This window comes from Atractosteus spatula, chromosome 3 (assembly GCF_055471065.1).
Source record: "Atractosteus spatula isolate fAtrSpa1 chromosome 3, fAtrSpa1.hap1, whole genome shotgun sequence".
Classification (NCBI taxonomy): Eukaryota; Metazoa; Chordata; class Actinopteri; order Semionotiformes; family Lepisosteidae; genus Atractosteus; species Atractosteus spatula.
The window spans coordinates 32720233-32744174 of record NC_142708.1 but is presented as its reverse complement, the minus strand read 5'-3'; the positions used below and the strand labels follow the sequence as shown (position 1 = coordinate 32744174).

Sequence of the window (23942 nt, the reverse complement as noted above, 5' to 3'; positions counted from 1 at the left end):
ATTAATCCATACAAGTCGTATGTCTAAGACAGCAGCTGTTAACACTAGTTCACATTGTGACAAGTAGGGTGGGTGCCCTCTCCTGACCAGAACTGAGCCACTCAGAAGGAATTTCACGCAGATGGTACCCTTTAACCCAGTGTAGTCCTACAGTGATAACACCTACTGCTGTTTCCAACTGAAGACATAAGGAGAGACTAACAGTGCCCCCTAGTGGAATAGTGATTTAGTGGATGCCATAATATTAATGATGGAAACTTTTGTTCCTTAAAAACTGTAACATCTTTCCCAAAGATTTTATGTTGACACAATAATAACAAATTATTTCAGATATTAACAATGTGTTATGTGTATTTAACATCTTTCCTTACATTTTATGTTGATACAATAATAATAATTTATTACAGATATTAACAAGGTATCACATGCATTTGCTTCAGATTCAAAGTGGTTTAAAAAGAGTAACAAACTATAATTAATTTGACTAAGCTATACTTAATTGCCAAAGAAACCGTTTTAATGAATGCAAATAATAATTATCTAACAATATTGAGCAAAGCAAACCTAATTTCTTCCATTTTCTTCACATTCCATTTTATGCCTTTATTCATTCCTCATAAGTATGATAAGAATATAGGAAAGATTGACAAGTGGTTGTTGTTTGGACCATTTTGCTCATTTGGTATTGTAGCAACTCAGTAAATTCAGATGTTTCTTGAAGGAGCCCAGAATCTGGACCTCAGCATCCTGACACCCTCAACTCTACCCTCAGCTGATAAGAAATATTTCCTGATCTCCATTCTCAATCTCCAGAGACCATTAGTTATTCTTGTAGCTTGTCTTTGAACTCTTTCCAAGTCTGCAAGATTCTTGTTTTGGTAAAGTAATTTATATCCATCCAGTTTCTAATCCACTTATCCATGTCAGGTGCACCCGGAGTCTAACCAGCAAGCAACAGGCACAAGGCTGGATATGCCCTGGACATGGTGCCTGTCCAACACAGGGCACACACAGACACAAACATACACACATGCAATGTGCTTTAAAGGAATCAATTGTCCTTGTTTAAAGAATTTTGTACAGTACGTAAAACAATAGCAGCCTTTTCTAAATCCTTATTGAATGTTTCCTAAAATGCTATTATTTAGCAAATATTCTTCCAGTTTAGCTTTATTGTTTCCATAACTTTACCAATAACAGAAGTAACTCACTCAAGGGTCAACTTACCCAAAAGCCTACAGTACCAGTATGTCAGTATGGGAGGAAACCAAAGCACGCCGAGGAAACCCATGCAAACACGAGGAGAACATACAAACTCCAGACAGACAGCACCCCAGGAAATGAATCCTGGGCCCCTGGTGCTGTGAAGCAGATGTGCTAGCTATTTACAATTGTGTCACCCGGTGATTTATACATTTGGTATAACATTATGTATAGTACACAGATAAGTACAATGACCTTCCCTTGATTTAACGTCCACATTGCTACTATATACCCCAACATTGTTTGCTGTTCTATTGTTTTCCTATACTGACCTGAGTCCTGAAAACAATAGTCATAAACACCAGATCCCTTCATACATAGCTTCCAGCTACTTAGGGTCACCCATGTGACATTTACCTCCCAGCAGCCATATCACCCTGAATCTCACAACTGACAACCCACTCAAGTTAAGCAGGTGTGAGCCTGGATGGGAGACCTCCTGGGAAAAACTAAGGTTGCTTCTGGAAGAGGTGTCAGTGGGGCCAGTAGGGGGGGGCTTACCCTGCTGTCTGTGTGGGTCCTAATGCCCCAGTATAGTGACGGGGACACTATACTGTAAAAAGGTGCTGTCCTTCGGATGAGCCGTAACACTGAGGTCCTGACTTTCTGTGGTCGTTAAAAATCCCAGGGTACTTCTCAAAAAGAGTAGGGTGTCCCATTGGCCCAATTATTGTCCCAATAATCCCCATCTACGAATTGGTTTCATCACTCTGTTCTCATTGTTAGCTGGTGTGTGGTGAGTGTACTTGTGCACTATGGCTGCCATCACATCATCCAAGTGAGGTTGCACAGGTGGAATGGTGGCACTGTAGCTAGGGATCTGTGTCTGTGACTGCAAGGTTGCTGGCTCAAATCCCATGGCTGGCAGAGGAATCCTACTCTGTTGGGCCCCTGAGCAAGGCCCTTAACCCCAACTGCTCCAGGGGTGCTGTATAAATGGCTAACCCTGAACTTCTCCCTGTGTGTCTCCTGGAGAGCAAGCTAGGGTATGTGAAAAGACAAATTCCTAATGCAAGAAATTGTATATGGCTAATAAAGTCATCTTATCTTACAGTGGTGGTGGAGGGGAGTCCCCATTACCTGTAAAACACTTTGAGTGTAGTGTCCAGAATGTTCTTATTCTTATTTTAAGAATCAGTCTGACTAGAATTCTTTCTCTTTAGGATCACTCACTGCTTCATATTTGTTAATTGGCTTTTAACCTGTATTAATATATGACATGAATTCTACAGATTGAGTATCAACCGTTTTAGAGGGACTTAGTGAAAAGCTTTCTGAAAACCAAATCACATCATGTGATTTAGAGTTTATCAGTTGTCCTTGTTGCTTATTCAAAGAATTTTAAGCATGATGTAAAACAATATTCTCCTTTTCTAAATCCTTGTTGAATGTCTCTTAAAATACCATCATTTTGCAAATATTCTTTCAGTTAGCGCTACTGTTTCCATGACCAGCCAAAATTAAGATTGATTGGCCTATAGTTTTGTTTTATGAATTTGTGTTACATTCTAAATGTTCCCTTCTGTGGGTGCAGCTCCCATCTTTAATTAGAGTTGAAATATCTTGGTTAAATATTTATTAATACTATCCCTCATTTCTTTAAGTCCAACTGTGAAAATATCATGTTCCAGTGATTTATTCGTTTTTATCCACAAAATAGTAATACCTCAGTGTCAGGTATGCAAAAATCACAATGTTAATGATGCTCCTTTTTCTCCACATTTTTTGTTCTCTTCTAGAATTTATTTTTAAAGCATTTTCTTCAGCTTATGTTTAACATTATGTTTTTGAACTGTAACCATCCCTTATTTCTATTTTATTGCTATTGACTCTGTATCCATCTGCTGACCTCGTGTACGCTGTTTGCACATTCTGCCTTCCTCATTCAGTCTGTTTTCTTTAAATTTAAAGCCTGATTTTGGACTAAACCTTTTAGAGGTTTAAGTGTGCATCGAATACTGCAATATCATGATTACACCTAATATGTTTATTCTGCGCTGGTCCTTAAAACAAAAAAGGTCAATGACAGCGTCTATCCTAGTCGCTGCCTTTGAAAACTGGGGTAAAAAGCAGTCATTAGCCACTTCAAACATTGATTTTAGCTTCTAAAAGAGCTAAAATTAAAAATAAAATAAAATGTTAAAGAAGGGGTTCTCAATCAGTAGATTAATGTTGATTGATGTTGTTTGACATATAATACTGCCCTCTATCTTTCACACGACGGATTTTTTTAACCTGGAAGTAGTTGTGATCTGTAGCCAGTGACAATAGTGCGCACGCACAAACATGGCGATCTGCACAAACGCATTAACAGTTTTCTGTTCATCAGCAGGAAGTTGGGTCTCTTAGTGACAGTTGTAAGTTAGGAAGAGATGATGGCCGTGGATGTGAAATCCAGAGCAAAGCGATACGAAAAGCTTGATTTTCTTGGAGAGGGCCAGGTAAAGGGAAAGTTCTTTAGTTTAAAAAAACAACAGCTGAAGTATATATCGATGCATATAGTTGAGCTGTAGCAGGAGAACGGACACTACTATTAAATTAAAGGTCTCTGTGAAGAATTACACACTATTCATCAAAATTGTATAGTGTCGTAAGAAAATAGTTCTTAACGGGATTTAAAGATGTTTTTGAATTTGCATAGCCTACAGAAAGGCTGTTGCAATAAAAACATTTTTTATTGTTGTGTGATACTGGGTTGCTGTAGTTAAATTCACTTGGTGTGAGCAAATCGGATAGAAAATAGTTAATAGGATAAATAGGTGCTGTTTTTATTTTATTTGTTAGAATTTTTTTAAAAAACGACAAATATTAAATGTTTTGGAATGGCTTCCTGATCTATATCACTTCATCTTTATTTGCAGTTCGCAACTGTTTACAAAGCAAGAGATAAGAATACAAACACCATAGTTGCGATCAAAAAGGTATTGTTGCTTAATCTTTTAATTTTGAATATAGCTCCATTGTAGTACTCGCAATTTATCTTCTAAATGCAAAGTTGTCTGCCTTGAGATTGTTTAATTGTACGTGTGGAAAAAGCAAATATTTTGTTATCCAGAATACTTTGTTTATTGTTTTCGTGTGTTACTTGTCCTCTTGGGATTCTAATTTAATTTTTCTTAAACAGGAATTACAAACAAAATTACTTTGCACTTTAAATGTTCCTTATTGAAGATGCATTTCTAAATTTCTAATTTCAGATTAAAGTTGGTCACAGAGCTGAAGCCAAAGATGGTAAGACGGATACTTACATTTATTTTCATTTATTATTGCTGTTATACCTATTTATTTCTGAAAGGTACATTACTTTGTTAGAATTGTGAAATATTTAGGAAGACCTTTAAAACTCCTTTAAAAATGTTGTTTAAATAACCTTAACTTTAATCTAAAATAGTTTTAATTATAGTATAACAATAGATTTGTAAGCAGTGCTTTGACAAGCACATAGAACAATTTCAGCAGTGAATGGGGAGAAATGGTCATTTTATTACTTACATTGGCAATGTTAGCAGTACACTTTCTTGATCCAGTCAAGCTCTAATTCAGACAGTCTGATACAAGTTAAGACGCGACATATAGGAGCATAAATAATGGTTTATGTCCCAAGATGGTATTACAGTAAAAAATCTAGTCTAGAAACATGTGCACACAAGTATCTTTGAATTAAAGAAAAACAATACCTGATGTCTTTGCCATTCTCAGTAGTCAGTAGATATCGACACTTAGACATTCTGTATCTGTCATCACAAGAATTGTCATTCACATTACCTGGCAATGACAAAAACATTTTTGTTCCCAGATGTCACCAGCATCACAGTTCTCATACTCATTCTTATTGTTGTGATTTTTTTTTCGTTTTCTGTTACTCTCCATACATTTTTATGCAGCATTTCGTATTTCAGAATTTTCTTATTGAACACAATTTCTTTAATGATTCTCCCAGAAGAAATCGCTCACAATACTTATAGTACTCAGCCATACAATAAGCTCAGTGAGGGTTTTTCCACCGAAAGGTATTTATTACACAGTGATTGGTAGTGAAAAATTCTTCTTTTTTTTGTAGAGATTCTTTCAATGGTTTGGTCACATTTAAATTTATACAGTACAGTAATTGGAAATTGATACAATCAGGTATAATTATAATTAAAGTCTTTGTTCATTGTCAACAAAAAAGACTTTCATTTCTGCAATAAAAAATACTTACTATGGTTACTACAGCAGACCTGTATGTTGTAGAAGAGAGCATTTCGCTTCAGAGGGTTGCAATGAATTTAGTTATGGTTTCAAGTGCCATTCTATGAATATGATTTTCCCATCGGCCTCAGCCTCAGTGCTTGGCAGCACATGTTTAAAATATTTTAACCAGTGTTGTTTCACAGTGAATCATAAGATTTTAAATCAAGCTTTCTTATGTATGCAATTACCCCACTTTGCACAGGTATTAACCGAACAGCCCTTCGAGAAATTAAACTGCTTCAAGAGCTAAGTCACCCAAATATAATTGGAGTAAGTATTTAGTTGAGCATTAATTTCTAACGTTACTTGTATTTGTGTGTCTGTTCTTTTGTAGATTTACTTTTTGTGCTAACGTTTTGGGAGCAACCTACGAATTACCACTGTTTTGTTTGTGTTGACAATTGATGCAAAATAGTTTGCGTATTTCCAGAATCCATTCTATTTAAGCAATAGGTTATTATACGGTTTATATATCATGCTATGGCAGATTTTAAATCTATTTTCCATGGTGTTTCAGAAGCATATGCAGCTGGACTGAATTTGACATGCTAGCTTAACTGCATTGCAGAGCAGTCCTGAATTGAAAGAGACATAACAGTGGCTAAGCAAATGCTGTTTATTCTTTCAATGTCTTATGCATGCTTTCAAAGAAAAAAGTTAATTGAATACCAATTAAACAGTGTAAAAGAATTGTTTTTTTCTGTATTTTTTTTACAGAAGCATTGATGTAACTTGATAATGTAACAGACCAGATGGTTGATTTTTTTACATTACTTGAAAACATAGTAATCTGCATTTTCTTGGTTACTATACATTACTGCTTATAATGTGATTACTTTTCATCTTTTATTAAGCTTCTAGATGCTTTTGGACATAAATCCAATATCAGTCTGGTCTTTGACTACATGGAAACAGATCTAGAGGTAAGGTTTTATTTTAAAGACTGGTGCCTTGTGTTTGAGATCTGTCTTTCTTACATTTAGGAATTCTAGTGAATGTCTCTTTCCCACAGAAAATTACATCCTTTGCCTAGACTTTATATTCCCAGTTAATCGTGAGAACAGAACCAGGTGTTCCTGCGGTGCTGTTAAGGGATTTAAATGCATGACCAGTATGTGTAGGTGGGAATATTCTTCATGTGTTTTTTTCTTTTTATTTTTGAAATTCATCCATTCGCATAATCTTTTTGGCACATTTTAACAGCTGTTAACTGAATCGAAACAAATCCACAAATATTTCTTTGACACTTCATTGGTATTGCCATTGGTTAAACAATGAGAAATATTTGGTACACTAGATGGCGCCTTACGCCTTTTGCTTTGGGGGGGAAAAATCAAGTGCCTTGGCCTAAAAGCATACAGTAAGTTTGATAAAGTGCCTTTATAGCATTTAATATATCTCTAGCATTTAATACAACTCTAGGAATATTTAGGGAAATATTTACTATTCTTGAAATCATTAGCTGGTCCATTGTGTTGAGGATATAAGCATTGACACCCTTCATCTCAAATAGTATTAACTGTTGTATAAAGTGTTCAACTATACTTGACAGCGATATTTCTCTGCTTTGATTACTCGTGCTTAGCAAGCACTTACCATTTCTAATTCCTCATCATTGCTCAAGAAGTCCTGTACATCGTTGCAAACTTGCAAGGTAAAAAAGTTAAACATAATCTCCCAGTACTGTGTATGGCCAGTATTTGAATGACATAAGCTTATAAAAGTTTTCTCATTCAGAGAAAAATGAATGCATTTTTTAAGTCAACTTCTGAAAGTACTACACGAAAGGACAGCCCAGTAAACAAGAAAAAAAAACTCCACATTTAACAGCTTTAGTCACTTTTTTTGCCTTGTCTTTTACTCAGATACTTAAATACCAGGCATTCATATGGTGTTACTTACACAGAGCATTATGTTAAAATTTGTGAACAATGGAACATCTATTCCATTGCAGTATTCCTGGAAAGGGAACACATACTTGCTTTATTTATTTATAGGGCAATTACATTCTTGCTTCAACTGCTCTGTCCTCAGCTTGACGTATATTTGGTTCCAGAAATAAAAATAAAATGCTTGGTTATGGAGACCAAGCAAAGCTTTAAAAGCATTTTTTGAAACATAAAAATGAAGCCTGAGCTTTGATTGTTATTCCAAACTTTTTTTCCCCCGCATGGAGTGCTGTGAAGATTTCTAAACTGTAACATTCCTGCTTTTTAATGTGGTGCTGAAAGGGTGTAAGAACATGAGACAGCATATACAGAATAGTGGGGCGTTTTTTTTTTATTTAGAACTCTAATTTAGAAGAAAAGCTTCTGCTTTTCTTGGTCTTAGATAGAATCACTTATTATTTTTCACTTGTGTCCTCATGTTTCATTGTTTATGCTTAAGAAGTTCTCTAGTTTGGATATTTAGTTTATGAATGTCTTTAAGATTTTTGAATATTTGAATTAACTTGACTCCTGTTCTTTGTTTCAAATGAAACCAGTTTGTGTACCATAAAGTAATTAATTTAACTTTTTTAGCTTAATTTAGCTTTCTCACTGTCCTACACAGACCTACTGTTTGAACAAATTGAAAATACTGGACTCTGTAAGTCAGATTAAATTTGAATGATCCGCGCTTCTTAAAATATTCTAATGTGCACAAAATTTGATTCAAAATGCCTCTCTACAGATACATTTCTGCTTTGCTATTTTGTGGTTAGAGTACTGCAAATACATAGTACATGTGAATTTTAGGTTGTCACTTTCAACTTTTGCAGTACACACTCCTGAGAGGTAATTTTCATGCTGAAACGCAGACTGGTCTGATTTACTTTAATTATCTTTAATTTTTTTTTAAATGTATCTTTATTTTGAAACCTACTGTTTAGGTCATTTAGAATATTAAGTAGATTAAGAATCTGGCCACCCAAAAGATAATGCAGTGCCTTGTTTATGAGAGTTTTTATTGTGGTACTTACATTTGTTTTAATGTTTGAATATGGAATCTAAATAGCAGTCTGCTAAATTCATTGACACAAAAGTAATTGCATTTTCTTTTTATGCTAGTCATAATGTATTTTCATTTACAAGGCAGTTTTCTGATGTGCTGTGTTAGTCTATGGTCTGTATCACAGCTGTAAAATCATGAGAATCGCGAGAAAATCCACTTTCAGATTGTTTATATGTATAATGGTACTCTGTGCAGCAAAAATTGTTACATGTCAAATTGCTACCAAGTTGCATAATTGTCCTTAAAAATGTGTTAACGGTTAAAAAAAACTTAATAGCACAGCCAAAACAAATATTGGTAAAAAATATTCCTTAAAAAGCTGGAAGACAACCCTTTCAATCAAACTCAATCCGAGTTCCCCCAGATATAGCACCTTCTTTTTGGCAGGAAGTCATAGGACTCTTGTTGCCATTGTAGGAGAGCTGAATGATGTCACACCCCATAAAAAAAGAAGGCGCTATATATTGGTAATGAAAGCACCTATGACGATACTTTCAATGGCACAAACCAAACTAAACGGAGTACATCGTACTGTTTGTAGGGGCGCCATCTTCACGGAGCTTTGAAAACTACCATGATTGAGAGCATGGTCCTCTTGCGCTGGTGTAAAATTCATGGCAGCAGTGAGCTAAGGCGCTTATTGGATAGCAGAAGTATAATGCAAGAATGTGAAGTACAAAAATCATGGGGTTTTTAAATAATAATGTTGGCATCATGCTTTCAGATTCCCATTTCAATTTTCCACCTTAAAATGTTTATGAATACAGTATTTGCCTTCGTTTGGAACCTTTTATTCTATTTGAAAGGAGCCCATCAGTTCATCTGTAATATTTTGTAGTTAGTAGCTAATTGATACCCGGAATCTTATCCTTATTAATTTTTGAGAGAATACAACATTTCAGCTTCAACAGCTTATGGAAGACTTCCATAGCCTTCTTTGTAATGAAATACAATATCTCCAGTTCTCAATTTTAAATGCACATAGTTTACACTTGGGTCTATATTTTGATTCATATTCCAGTGCTGGTTCTGAAGAGGTTCATAGGTTTAACTTTGTCAAGGCCTTTACGTATAGCCAGCAGCCATATCACCCTGCGACTCACAACTGCCAGCCCACTGAAGCTAAGCTGATGTGTGAGCCTGGTCATACTGCTGCGCTAATTAGCTTCTAGGGAAATTGGCCCTGGTGTGAATGTGTGCTTGTTTGTGCCTGTATGTGCCCTGTGATGGACTGGCATCCTGTCCAGGGTGTATCCTGCTTGCCTCCTCTTGCTTGCTAGAAGAGGTGTTAGTGGGGCCAGCAGGGGGCGCTCACCCTGCAGTCTGTGTGGGTTCTAATGCCCCAGTCTAGTGACGGGGACACTATACTGTAAACAGGCGCCGTCCTTCGGATGAGACGTAAAACCGAGGTCCTGACTCTCTGTGGTCATTAAAAATCCCAGGGCGTTTCTCGAAAAGAGTTGGGGTGTAACCCTGGCGTCCTGGCCAAATTTCCCATTGGCCCTTACCAATCATGACCTCCTAATAATCCCCATCTATGAATTGGCTTCATTACTCTGCTCTCTCTACTCTGATGTGTGTTGAGCGTTCTTGCGCACATTGGTGGTGGTGGAGGGGAGTCCCCATTACCTGTAAAGTGCTTTGAGTGGAGTGTCCAGAAAAGCACTATATAAGTGTAAACAATTATTATTATTATTATTATTATTATTATTATTATTATTTGAATACTAAAGTAATTACTTTTCCTGATAGTCTTTTCTGTTCAAAAATAAAAAGATTTTTAATGTCTGTATTACATTCTTTTATGGCTGGGAGTGGAGTGTCAGGTTGCTCTTCTCTGGTCTTATTCTAGTGCAGTCATGTCTTATTTTTAAAGCTATTTTGGGATAAAAGTACACATTAATAAGTCCTGAAGTCAAATGCAAGACACAAAAAAGCCATTCCTTATGTATCAAATGTTTCTACATAAAAAGGAACTAAATATGACTTCCTTAACAATTTCACGAAAGCTGCAGTTTCAAAGGCATTTTAATTTTCACTGTTTTGGAAGGTTGCAGCTGGAACGACAGTATTTTTTATAAATACCCTTCTTTTTAGGTAATAATAAAGGACACCAGCCTGGTCTTGACTCCTGCAAACATCAAAGCATATATACTGATGACACTTCAGGGTCTAGAGTATATGCATCAGCATTGGATCTTACACAGGGTAAGACTCATATAGCATTCACTGTCTTTCAAATATAATTATCTGACAAATGCTGTAGTAAATATTTTCAAATGTTTCGTTTTTTACAAAGTTTTCATAGACTGACACCACAAAATTGAACAAAGTGTAAACAGATGTTGAATTTGATTTATGTTTTGTTTTTAACCTTTAAAGTTTTTTTTTCCATGTACCTCAGTGCAGTTCAGTCACCATTACAGTCTAGAAGATTAGAAGCACATTTTACTCCTTCATGTGTAGCAGATAACATGAAATAGTATAGTAAAGCTTTGTTCTATTTTATTTAGGATCTAAAACCAAACAACTTGCTATTGGATGAAAATGGTGTCCTGAAGCTTGCAGACTTTGGTCTGGCTAAGGCTTTTGGAAGTCCCAATAGGGTCTACACTCACCAAGTAGTAACAAGGTAGGCATCCTATATTTGATAAAAATGAGTATTTATATATTTATTTACATATTTATGAGTAAAGGAAGCATGTGTTGCAGGTAAAACGATATGTTAGATTTTGACAGAATAAAAGTAAAACAGGCTTTTCATGCTTCTGAAGAAGTAATTTTATATGGATTGGGGGGAGGGGTGGTGCATTCTTGAAATGTTAACGCTGAACTGATTCTGCTCTTTTGCTTGCTTACAATTGGAACAGGACTGTAGATTGTTACTGTTACATTTTTACATTGGCTGGACTGTGAAGGGTCCATACAATGAGCTTTGCAAAAAGATCAAAAACACTGGGGTGGTTATGTCAAGGGTTTAGTCAAGGTCAAAATGCCCATTGTGTTTTTGGGTTCTAGTTTTGGTTAGGTGCATGATTTCCAGAGTTACTGATCTCTTGCCTTCAGGTGGTACAGAAGTCCAGAGCTTCTCTTCGGTGCCAGAATGTATGGTGTGGGCGTAGACATGTGGGCAGTTGGCTGTATATTAGCTGAGTTGCTCCTGAGGGTAAGCACACATTTCGGTGAGAAATTTGGTTCCCACCAGTAGTACCGGACTGTGACAGAACAGTTTTTCTTTGGTTTTTGATTTTTATTTCCTTGCACTAAAAAATTGTGAATTTTCCCATGAATGTTATGCCTTATGTAGACCTTCATTCATCACAAAGACAGTTTTGCTAAATCTGAATCTTCTGTGGTTATTGTTTTACTTAAAAATAGGTTAACTGAGTCATATAATGTTTTTAAAATTCAAGAGAATTTCATTTCATGCTTCTTTTCCTTAATTGTTACGTTTCTGAGGAATATTTGTTAATTGCCTTTTACTAGACTAACAGTGAAGACTGTGATCATGTTAAGTTAAAGGGAGATGCAGTGTAATGCTCAACACTAAGACCACATGGCCTTTAAACCATGTCTTGTTTTTTAATTAGTCTTTCAAAAGTGATTATAGAAGCAGTTCTTAAAAGTTACTGTACAAAAAAACGCAATTGTTTTTTTTAGTATTTTGTAATTTTTGATTGTGTAGAAAAACAATTTACAGTGCTACTTTTTGTAGTGTATAAAGGCAGCCTACAGTAATTCTTGTGATTGCTTTTACTTTTAATTAACAGAATTGTTATACCTTTTCCTGCCAGGTACCCTTTTTACCAGGAGACTCAGATCTGGACCAGCTAACCAAAATTTTTGAAGCTTTAGGAACTCCGTCAGAAGAGACATGGCCTGTAAGCATTTTACTCAAATTTATTTTTTTAGGAGCCGTTTCTAGATGTGGACTTAATTTAAATGCATGTCGAATGTTTAAAGTTCCTTTTCTCACAGTGCAAAAATAAGTAAAGGATAAACAGTATTCCTGTGTTTCATTGTTTCATTTGATCTTGAGAATGTGAAAATCTGTAAAGTTTGATGCATGTTAATATGTTGTCCTTTATTTCCTTGGGATTATGTATTAATAGTCTTTTGTATTTTCCTAGGGCCTGACCAGCCTTCCTGACTACATATCATTTAAAATGTTTCCTGGAACACCACTAGAGCACATATTCAGTGCAGCAGGGGATGATTTACTGGACCTGTTACGAGGATTATTTACATACAATCCCTGCACACGAATCACGGCAACACAGGTAACCGTTTCACTCAGTAGATCACATCCTAAAGTTGGTGAAAATGAAGAAAATAGCACAATGTCTACCATTGTTGTTTTTTTAAGAGATTTAATTACAATGTTTGAAGAGGTGTTATTCTACAGCCCACAAATGTTGTTTTTCTAGAAACATGAAGAGACACAGCTGTGAGCAATATGTATTTTGCCAATTGTGCAGTAATAAACTTGTACTGTTGAATGCATCTGACAGCACCATTATTTATTCATGTATTTAAGCTAAAAAAAGAATTTGTGCTTTGGTTTAATGTACTGACTAACACGAAACTCCAAGAGTAACCACAGTATCGTCTACAAAATATTTAAAATGCACAACTTAAAACTCATGAAGCTTGTGTGAACTTGACTCATTAAAAAAAGAGTTGGCCTGCTTGCTGCAATTCAAGGTTTTTACCAGAGAGTTATTTCTTGTTTAAGTATTTATGTGGACACTGTTGATTTACATGAAAAGAACTTTAAATATTTTTATATTCCCTGAACATGGTGTGAGGCTGACAAAAATAGTTTCTTAAATGTTTCAATCAAAAAAAGGCACTCTTTGAAATCAACCCTATTTACAAAAAATGACTAATACTTCCCAGTGTTTGCTTAATAGGCATTAAATCTCATTAGGGACACAGTTGATTGAATACAGGTGATGTGGTGATTTAATCTGCTATATATCAAGGCTAGAAAAAAAAAGAAAAACACAGAAAGGCAATATGCTGTGCTTTTCTAGAGAACAATGCCTTGGTGTCATCGGTATGTTGAAGACTATAATACAGTTAATCAGCACACTTTCTTTGTATCTGGGGTTTCCACAGTTAGAAATTTCTGACTTGGCAAGAGATTACAGCCAAACACTATCATGTCAATAACAAGCCACATCATGAATCGAAATATATCTTTGTGCTTAGTCTCCTTGACGAATTTTCTATTGCTAGTTCCACTGCAGAAATGGCAAGTCACAAAAACCCTGTCACCAGCAGTTTAACTGAGAAACCAGATAAACAGCCAGGCCAGATGACCATACAGGAGCCTACTGCTCAGCAATGTTCATTGGTGGTAACACAACAGTAGGATGAAGTGGTCTGAGTAACACTCCATCTGGGTTCTCCATCAGTGGTGACAAACTCTGTTTAGTGATGAATTAAGATTTTGTGTAGGCCACTCTGACGGGTGTCAGTTAAACCGAAAGAGAACTCAGTTTGTAATGCTTGATGGCAATCTGACTGCAATGCATTACTTTGACTTGTGACTTGTGTCCTGTGTCTTGTAAACCCATTTGCTTCCCTTCCTGTGGGCTTATCCTGACATGACATGTCCAGCAAGACAACCCATGTCAGTTTTATATTCATATAAGAATGGTTTTTGTGCAAGATGATAGGGTGGCAGTTATGCAGTGGATGCAGTGCATGTTCTACCTGTTAGCCATGAGCCCCATTGAACATTCTGTGTAAATAACAGTGTGTTATTTAGGGCTCAGAGACCAGTGAAAGGCATGTGTGTAATTGGCCTTACAAGAACAACGTGGGAAAACAATCCCATCACGTCAATAACCTGGTGCAAAGCTTGCATTGCAGATGTGCAGATTGTATTACTTGCAAAAGTAGCCACACATGCTACTGGCATGAGAGTTTCACAGTAGTTGATTAACTCATTTGTTGACAAAAAATGACATACTGAATTTACATATGCCATGTTCAATAAAATGTTAATGAATATGTTACAAAACTGTAACATATTGTATATTTGTCGTAGTTATAAGTGATGAGTTTCTTTTCATGTCCAGTACACTGTATAATTGCAATAGTCGTTCCCATGGGTTCAAGGTAAATCTCAAATAAAATTCTAAGTTGGTTAAATGTTATTTTTTTCTTTCAGGCCTTGAAAAAGAGATATTTCAGCAACAGGCCTGGCCCAACTCCAGGACCCCAACTTCCAAGGCCTAACTGCTCAGTGGAAGCCCTAAAAGAACAGGAAAACTTCAAAATTGGAATTAAAAGGAAACGCGATGGTACAGAACAAGGTGTGTGAATTGTATTCCACTTCAAAAGCTTGTTTGTACATTACTAAAGATCCTTCAACAAAAGTACAGAATGGGGACCAGGTAAAGAGCTGTTTTATCCCAGCAGTTTTGTCTCCTTCTAGAGTGACATGGTCAGATCTCAGAAGCTAAATTGTTAGTCCGTGCTGGGATGGGAGCCATACAGGTCAACCCAGGTCGCAGTGGTGCTAGCAAGCCAGTAGGCAGCACTCTTTTCTTTGGTCCAAGATTTCTAAAAACCAATGCCCCAACATGGTAACAGGGCCATTCTTTAGTGGAGGTGTTAAACCAAGGTCATGACTACTTAAAATAAATTATTAATTTAAATTAGTTAGATAAAGATTCCAGCCACCATTCATAAGAATAAATTTTTTAATTCTGATGTTCTGACTGAGTTTCGCTATGGGTTTGATCAAACTGGCTTCCGTTAAATTCCCACTTAATGCAGTTAGTGATGGATTTTCTGTCTTCTCCATGTGATCTGCTGTGTAATGGAGCAGATGACACTATGGCTGCAAGAATGTCACTCAGGTGGGTGTTGCTCTTCGGTGATAGAAAGTCGGTCCATTTCTCTGTGTAAACGGATCCTTCTGTATGAAACAGGACTGTTTTACAGTGGCAAAATAGTGGCTCAAAATAATGATTCAGAATTATTATTAAAGCTTGAGGTATATTCTGTTCACAAATACATTTTATTACAAATTATAATTAGAGAAATATTAACAAACAACATTTGTTCAGTACACCGTAGGACACATTATAAATGTGAACAGAACTGAAATTAATACTGGTTGTTTAGTGTACTGGGATGCAAGTATACGTTTGTTAGAACATTTAAGGGTGTGGCCTTTATACATTTATTATCATAGTGTTTGGGTTTGATATTAAACTATTGCACTGAATCTATCTCGCTTACAGGAACACTGAAGAAAAAATTGATATTCTAACTGGAAAAGGCCAAGGTTGATGTAATGTGACTGCCGATGACTACTCAACTGTTGGTGCTGCTAAAAAATGACTCCTCTAAAGTCATGCACGGGGAAAAAAGGAACTTGATTGCAGTTACACATTGTAACATTAAACTGTGTGAGCTCTCCAGAGCATTATTATTTATATAAATGGATTTTTGATATGAAAGAGAAGTAAAGTTCATTTACTGTTATGTTTTTATATAACAATAAACTGTGAAACCATAAATGTTCCCTTTTTCCCTTTCTATTATAAAACTGGAAATAAGTGTGTAAATCTGTGTTTTTTTTGCATGTTTTCTGTAAAAAATATTAATCCACCTAAAATTTTCACTAGAAATCTACTAAGAATAGAAGAATACGCATTGTCTTATGAAAACATTAGGCATATGTTTCAACAGAAAAAAAAAGTTTATACATTTTACTGGTATTCAAATCTGAGATAAGCTGTGGCGGACTGCAACTGGAGTTTCCCAAGCTGACATTCACTGGAAAGGGTGGGATTGAGTCAGATAGGGTGGTATTGAGCGCACTGTGCAATAGCAATCTCTATAACTTGCCAAACACCTTCAATCTTGAAGTGCCGTTCATGAGAGATGCAGCAGTTCTTCATGTGTTGCTAATTCTGCTGTAGACATTGGAACATTTTTGTTGTGAAAAATGACATGGTTCAAAAGAGAAAGGCAGGCATGTGTCTTCATCCATCCTGTGCTCTATAAAGGTTCTTACGGGTGAGTTAAACTGATGATAAGGGATGTAAAGGATTTTATGAAGCAGCTGCATGTTGCGACTGGGGAACATGAAAGAGTATAAGAGAAGTGTATGGTAACTAAGATACTGTGGTTTAATGGAAACTGATATAAAATTGTGATATATTAATATGTTTCAAAATGTAAGGCTTTTCTAGGAGTCATTTTAATATAATACACAAGTGAAAGAGAAAAAGTACTAACAGAATGTTAATTCTTTCCTAATTAGCACCGAGCTTCCTTATTCAACTATCTCCTGGCTCCCAGCCTATTCTAAAGCAACAAGTGGTATGTCATCAGTCATGGAGTTTTTTTCTTCTTGTCTTCTCCTAACTCTTAACACTTCAGTAGCTGCCACAGTCTTCCTACGTGACCTATACCTCTCAGCTGAATTGGGAGAGCAGTCACTGAACATTGTTCAGAGAACCTTTTTCTGTATCTGGGGAGTTTTCCTTTCCACTGCATCCTTGTCTAGTCAGGCAGAACCAAACGTTTTGTCCGTCAGACTGACTTGCTTAGTCAGGCAGTGATTTTGAAGCAAACATTCAACCGTGAAGACCAAGAAGCTTTCAAAACTACTCAGTGGTAAAGTTCTATGGATATAATAATAATTTTTTAAAAACCCTTAATATGTCTCAGAACATGGTGAAGTTGATTGTTAAGGAGTGAAGTGAAGAAGACCCAAACACTGTCAAGATCAGACTGTCCCTCCAAACCGTGAGCCTGGAAAGGAGCAAATAGGTTAGGTACTATATGCAACTCTGAGGACAAGCTACAAAGTTTAAGGCCTGAGATGGGAGAAAAAGTGAATGAACAACATCCCAGTTGCTTCACAAAGCTGGCCTGTGTGGTAGAGTTTGTAACCAAGCATTTAAGTGATGCTGCAAACATGTGGCAAAAGGGTTTGTGGTCAGACATAACAAAAATTGTTAGTTAATGGTAAAAAAAGGTTAGTATTGGTTTAGGTTAGGTTTTTGGAATTCTTGTAAAAAAATTCCAATTCCAAAAGTACAGTCATTGTCCCATGACAAGTGCCGTAGATATTTTCTTCCTCATTATACATTATTGTGTTAAAATGAAATTCACATCTACAAATACTTTGTTGTATGAGTAATGTACTGTATGTCCTCAACTGTGTGTTGCATTGATTGATTTATGGTTGAAGGTGCTGTTCACCTGGGCAGCATGGTGGTGCAGTAGTTAGCAGTGCTGCCTTGTAGTGCTGGGGTTCTGCGTTTGATTCCAGACCTGGGGCACAGTCTGTGTGGAGTTTGTGTGTTCTTCTCATGTTTGGGGGGGTTCCTAACTGGCTTCTAAGAAAATTGGTGCTGGTGTGAATGTTTGTGCTTCTGTATGTCTGCCCTGTGGTGGACTGATGTCCTGTCCAAGGAATACCTTTCCATGCTCCCTTTACTTACCGGCAAAGGCTCTGGCTCCCCTGCAACTGTTAATTGAAAAAAGCAATTAGAAAATGAATGGATGCTGTTGTTCACCTTTTCAAAGACTTGGTAGAATAACAGAGAAAAACACCTATTTAGGTCTGCTCTTCATTTGTTTGCCAAGTTGTATGAACCTGTCCTGACTGAAATACATGCTGTTTGCACCAATGTAGTTTGAGTCTACATAGACAATATCCCCCGAGTCATCACCTTTCTCAGCTTCAGATTACATGCGTGATCCCAGCCACCTTAGTTTCAGTGAGACAAAAAATTGTTATCTACTCATGGTCTCTGGGGCAAATCTCAATTGCATTACAGTATATGAAATATGTTGTGTGGAATAATCTGCGCCTGTGGCTGGAAGGTTGTTGGTTCAAATCCCACAGCCGGCAGAGGAATCCTATTCTGTTGGGCCTGAGCAAGGCCCTTCACCCCAGCTGCTCCAGGGGTGCTGTACAATGGCTGGACCTGCGCTCTGACCCCAAGCTTCTCTCCCTGTCTGTGTGTCTCATGAAGAGCAAGCTGGGGTATGTGAAAAGACAAATCCTAATGCAAGAAATTGTATATGGCTAATAAAGTGATCTTATCTTATAAAGGGAATCAAAGATTTAACCCCCAGCTGAATGGAATGTGTTTTTGCTAGACAACATATGGAGTCTCCAGTGAAAGCCTGGGAGGAGAAAAAAACAATATTTTTCCTATATCACCTTCCTCTACATAGGTAAGAGACATCAGACTTTACTTCGCAGAATTCTCTACTCAGCAACCTACTGACAAGCCCATCTTCACTGCCCTTACAGCAGATCCACAGTTTGACTCACTCTGGGTAAACCATCTCATTCAAATGACCAGGTTTGTCATCGCTTGCGCCAAGCAGGTCAAAGCCAGAGCAAACGCTAAGCATCCTTGATCTATCACTTTGTTGGATCATGTTGTTGTATCACCTGCATCACCTATTTTGATATATTATATTTTGAAAATCAGTAGATTTTTCAACTCTGTTTCTAAAAGCCATATTTAAGGGAATATATGAGAAAGAAAATGTCGTGAAAATGGATACTTTCCCATCCTTTCAAAAATATAGACCAAATGCAATGCAAACATACTAAAGACAGATTTACTATGACTGTCAAGGGACAAAATAAAATCCAGTGCATGTCTAGCTAAAAGAAGGGTTCTATATGAAAAATGATTCTCTTAGGAGTATAGTGTAGCTTATCCATACATTCAACCATTTTCTAAACGCTTTATCCAGTACAGGTTTATGGGGGAGGTAGAACATATCCAGGTTTAATTTTTTTTAAATTCTTCTTTTCTTATCTCACTTAATTCTTCACATTCAAAAAGCATTTATTCATCCGAAATCACCTTGAAGACTAAATTCTGCATTCCTCTCATTCTTCAATACCCAAGATGTAGAGATACATATGTGGTATGCAAACACAATTTTAATATAAAACAAAACCGTAAAAAAGCAAGTGGATAACAAAGGGTTCTAAACCAGGCTCAATAATACTGTTCACTACATATCAATAGTTTTAGCTTACAAATGAGAATGACGCAGGTTGTCAGAAACTATATCCCCCACACACAACTACCACCACTGTTTTCATGAGCCCTAGAAAGAAATGAAGGCTCTTTGTATTCTTTCAAAGCGAGATTGAATTACTGCTAAATACCACTCATCTTTGAAAAGGAATTTGCACAAAGCCAATTGTTTTGGTGAATGCTTTTCATTTTAAGACTAGGTAAAACTCTCTAAAAATGTAATAAATTCTTCAAACTGTGGTAGCAGCGTTTTCAGCAGCATGAAAAGTTTATTGCAAAATATGGAATCTGTTTTGCAATTTTGTGTGAAGGCAGGAAAATGGGCTACACATGGAAATAGCTCCTCTCCTGAGAATTGGTAGAGCTAACAGCAGCACAGGAATTCTGTGCTGCATCAGGTACTATCTCTGTTTCACAAAATTCTATGTACAATACAATTGGCACACTAAAGGTTTTGCAACACAGATATACAGTGCAAGAAACAAGATAACAGTATATTGTCTGTTTAAGGGGGTGGGTTGTCTTGATACTGTGTGTAATTACTATTAATAGTTTACAATACAGTATATACTGTATTTAATAAAGAGGGTTGACTGAATTGTCTGAATTGACTGAATTGGTGATGGTATTGCTACACTTCCTGTGTTACTATTTTGTACAAGTGGAAGTGATAGGAGGCAAGGGATGTCTGCAATTTAAAAATAGTATTATTTTTATAACATAAATGTTATTTCTCAAAGTAATAGCCCTAATGTACTGGGCCAATTTATCCTTCAAACTAGCAATTCCCTGATAAAAGAACTCATCTATTATATCAATGTCATATTGCAAGCCATTATTATCTTGAAACTGTGCTGAAACAGGTATTGGCCACTCTGATGTGAGTGTAGGTAATAGGGAGGTGGCCATGTTCTGACCTACACTGGCAAATGGCAGTCTGGATAACCATGATACTTCATGATACAGCAATAGAAAACTACTGTCCAGCTATATTTTGTAGATGGCAGTATGCAACCAGGCCAGTATCTCACTCTGCAGAACAGTGATGGTACTAGTCCACAGCCTAGTCTATATTATTTTTACACAAACATGATAAGAAACTATATAGCACAAACAAATTCTTAATCTGCTCCATAGGCTAACTGGAGCAACAGGCATTTTGGTTCAATCATATATATTCTCCAGCAAAGTAGCTCCAAATGTTTGGCTTTTTCAAACTGGTAATGGGTAATTCTACCTTTTGAGTTTTTAAAAGATCTTTATAATCTTGTAGTAATACCAAGTATATTACTATATACTATTGGCACGCACGTGAATAGCAATAAAATGACATGAAATGAAATGCTTACTGCCATTTAAATGTCATAAATTGTCATCTGTCATCTGAAAAATGGAAGGAAACAATTAAGGCTTTATAGGTTAAAAAGTTGAAAGCCTAATAGCTGACAATAGACTGCGTTTTATCACTAATCATTTTTTACTTTTAAATTATGTGATGACACGAGACTTAGCCTCTGTCTTTTGAAAGGCATAAATGTCTCTCTTAGTCATTCTCCTTTGTCTATTGCAGATGCTCCAACAATAGCAAAACCACCACAATAGCGTTGTTTCATTCTAATGTAAATCACGTAACATGATGTAATTAATTTCAAGACATAAAAACAGCCATTCTTTTGATCTGTTTAGAAAAAAATAGGGAAAATGATTAGGTGTTTTAATCGCTTTGCATCTAAAAATGTGCTATAAAAACAGAATTTAAATCTTTTAGTTTGTGACTATTTTTTACGTTATACATATAGTAGAAGCTAGGTGGCATAGAGTTAGCGTGAGAGTTAGCCCCGCCTCACTGCTCTTGGGTCCTGGACTCGATTCCGGGACAGAGTGATTTCTGTGTGGAGTTTGCATGTTCTCCCCAAGGCTACATATTTTTCACAGAGTCCACCTGAAGTGGCACATGTATATACTCACTTATCCAGCATCACAGTATCACCACTTAAGCACGTTGTGAGAGGTGTTGATGGGATCTGTTAATTTAGCCTTAAACAAAAGTTACAGTAAGATGCCATAAAGCTGACTTGCTTTAGCAGCCCCAGTGGCTTAATGCTACATAATAAAAGACAGGAACAAAACTGACAAACAGAATAAACCATACCAATGTCTGCTGCATATCAAAGGACAGAACCTACAGCAAGACAGAGTAGGACAAGAATTAATTAAATATCAAAGAACAGGACAAGCACTCAGATTGTTAAACAAACTTTCTTCTGATTGTATATAAGAGCTGGGAAACCCTTGCAGTTTGTCTGTTCTGTGGGGCAGACCAAGCGCGCGTTGTCGGACTTATTGAGCTAAATAAAACTGAATCTGCACCAGACTGTGTCCTGCTCCTCTGATGAAGAATTTCCTACAACAGCACCAGTGTCCTCCTACAGTTCAAAATATACTGTCTAGGTTAATCGACGTATGAGTTGCAATGGAGTGGCGTCTCGTTCAGGGGGTTTCCTTGGCTGTGCTTATGTCTAACCTGTGATTGAAGACGCAGGAATGTGGAAGATCCGTCACATAATGCACAACAATGCTTCTGACCCTGTATCAAAATGAGAAGTTTAATATTCGATTTTACAGCGTTGTTTGGCATTATTTAGACACGACTGTTGCTGTGTATGAGTATGTTCAATGTCCACAAATTTTAATTAATTGATCGGTTTATATTCATAAATAACCTACAATATACAGATTCATACAGAACATTAATTGCCTTACAGCGCGAAAATCTCCTTGACTTTTATGCACATTACATCATTTTTGCTCTTCGAAAAGATAAATCTGTCTCCTCAATAGTTCAGCACTTGTAAAAGCCAACTTTCGAATACGATCCACATCACCGTTAAAAAAAAACATCTTGTCACCGGAAAAGCAAATGGGATCCAGAACATCTGACGACAACGGAAGTGATTGAAAAGGGAAAAATGAGAATAATTATTGAAAGAGAAATTGCTTTTCATCGAGGGCGATAATGGGTGAATTGAATTCTTTTTAATATATGCTGATATCCTGCAGTCTGAGTGAACTGTCCAGCTGATGACAAAGCTGAGTTTTGTTTCTACATGGTGCTTACTGTACTGTTTGTGTTTTTCGAAATTCACTGCAGACCTCGGTTAGGAGAGGCTGTTGTGGCTTTTGTCTGTACTGTTCCAGGAGTGGCTTAGCAGCAGTAGCGCCATCACCGACAGTCTTAAAAAGAAAAACAATAAACGTACAGTATATATAAAGCATCAGCCCGGACTAGCGCATTATTTATGTGTGAGCTGGGATTTGGGAGGCTGAAGAACAACAATCTGTTTCGACCCCGAGCTGGAAATCTGCGGGGTTATAGTATTACAGTTTAAAAGGGATCCCTTGAATCAGAATGTCTGTTCGATGTTGCGTTTCTCAGGTAAGCAGCTTGATTAAAAGTTACACTTTTTTTTTTCGTGTAGTTTGCAAGTGAAATTGTAGAAAATAAGAAGTCTACTTCATTCATGGCAATGAAAACACTTTCTTGACTTTTAAACACGTCGGCACATCCTTTACAACCAGCTGTGGGTTTTTGATTCATGCTTTTCTGTTTCTGTTTTTATAAGTGGTTTCATTGCCTAAATTATATGTATTAAAGATGCGGGCAGTTTATCGATTTTTAAAGCTTTTTTAAAAACTCAGTTGCCAAAATTAGACCAGACTTTGTGTTGACTGAAAATTGAGAGATCTGTTTAAATGACCAAAGTCTCTTACATCCAACCATCAATATTTTTCATAATTGTCTTTATGGGTTTTAGTCATGTGAATTATTTGTGGTGGTGTACGTATATAGATCTAATTTAACAAAATTAGTTTTTGCTTTTATTGTTGTAACACCCGAGATCACTTTTCAGATTAAAGCAAATTTATATAGTGACCCTCTGAGGTCCATCTGAGGATTCACATTGTAGCGTCCTCTAAGGTCCTTCTGATGATTTAGTGTAGTGTAAACTGAATTTGAGTCTTCAACAAGGAGTTTAAATTCGTCAAATACTCGATACATTACCCTTTTTAATCATTGCTTTTTATCTCTCTAGTTTCTGTGCGAATCATTGTAACTTGACACAACACAAATGCTTCCTGTACGTTTTATAAGTGTAAGAAAATATATATTTTAGTTGTCATAAATAACTGAACAGCAGATTAATGTTACCTATAAATCGTCTGGATTGGCCTATAGGCCTTCTTTGGCAGCACAGTATAACGTAACAATAGTGTTGTACATCAGAGAGCATCTAGTGTTCTTGCATTGTTAAAATTCTTTGTGTTTGCTCTACTTGCAGAATATCCTCTGAATAAATCAAAGTTTAAGTTGAATTGAAAGGGTTTGTCAGTAAATATTACAGT

General features: G+C 36.5%; 2 protein-coding genes across 4 annotated transcripts in view; both read left to right on the top strand.

Moving 5' to 3' along the window:
* The first annotated feature begins 3523 nt into the window (after positions 1-3523).
* cdk7 (cyclin dependent kinase 7) lies at positions 3524-16031 on the top strand. 3 transcript variants are annotated; one of them, XM_088911862.1, is made up of 13 exons: positions 3524-3704; positions 4125-4184; positions 4461-4494; positions 5699-5766; positions 6351-6419; positions 10588-10698; positions 11004-11122; positions 11557-11656; positions 12285-12371; positions 12621-12770; positions 14672-14816; positions 15335-15365; positions 15753-16031. In XM_088911862.1, the coding sequence occupies exons 1-13, from the start codon at positions 3636-3638 to the stop codon at positions 15799-15801; spliced, it is 1092 nt and encodes a 363-aa protein (XP_088767988.1). In that variant the 5' UTR covers positions 3524-3635; the 3' UTR covers positions 15802-16031. The 3 variants fall into 3 exon arrangements, with proteins under 3 accessions (XP_088767988.1, XP_088767989.1, XP_088767990.1); XM_088911863.1 differs by lacking the exon at positions 15335-15365; XM_088911864.1 differs by lacking the exon at positions 4125-4184 and having other exon boundaries at positions 3568-3704.
* Positions 16032-22500: 6469 nt separating this feature from the next.
* The window catches only part of serinc5 (serine incorporator 5), a 47978-nt gene continuing 46536 nt past the window's right edge, over positions 22501-23942 (top strand). The window contains exon 1 of the mRNA XM_088911900.1: positions 22501-22974. Coding sequence (XP_088768026.1) covers positions 22948-22974 — 27 coding nt within the window. The 5' untranslated portion in view covers positions 22501-22947. The remainder of the gene's footprint in view (positions 22975-23942) is intronic.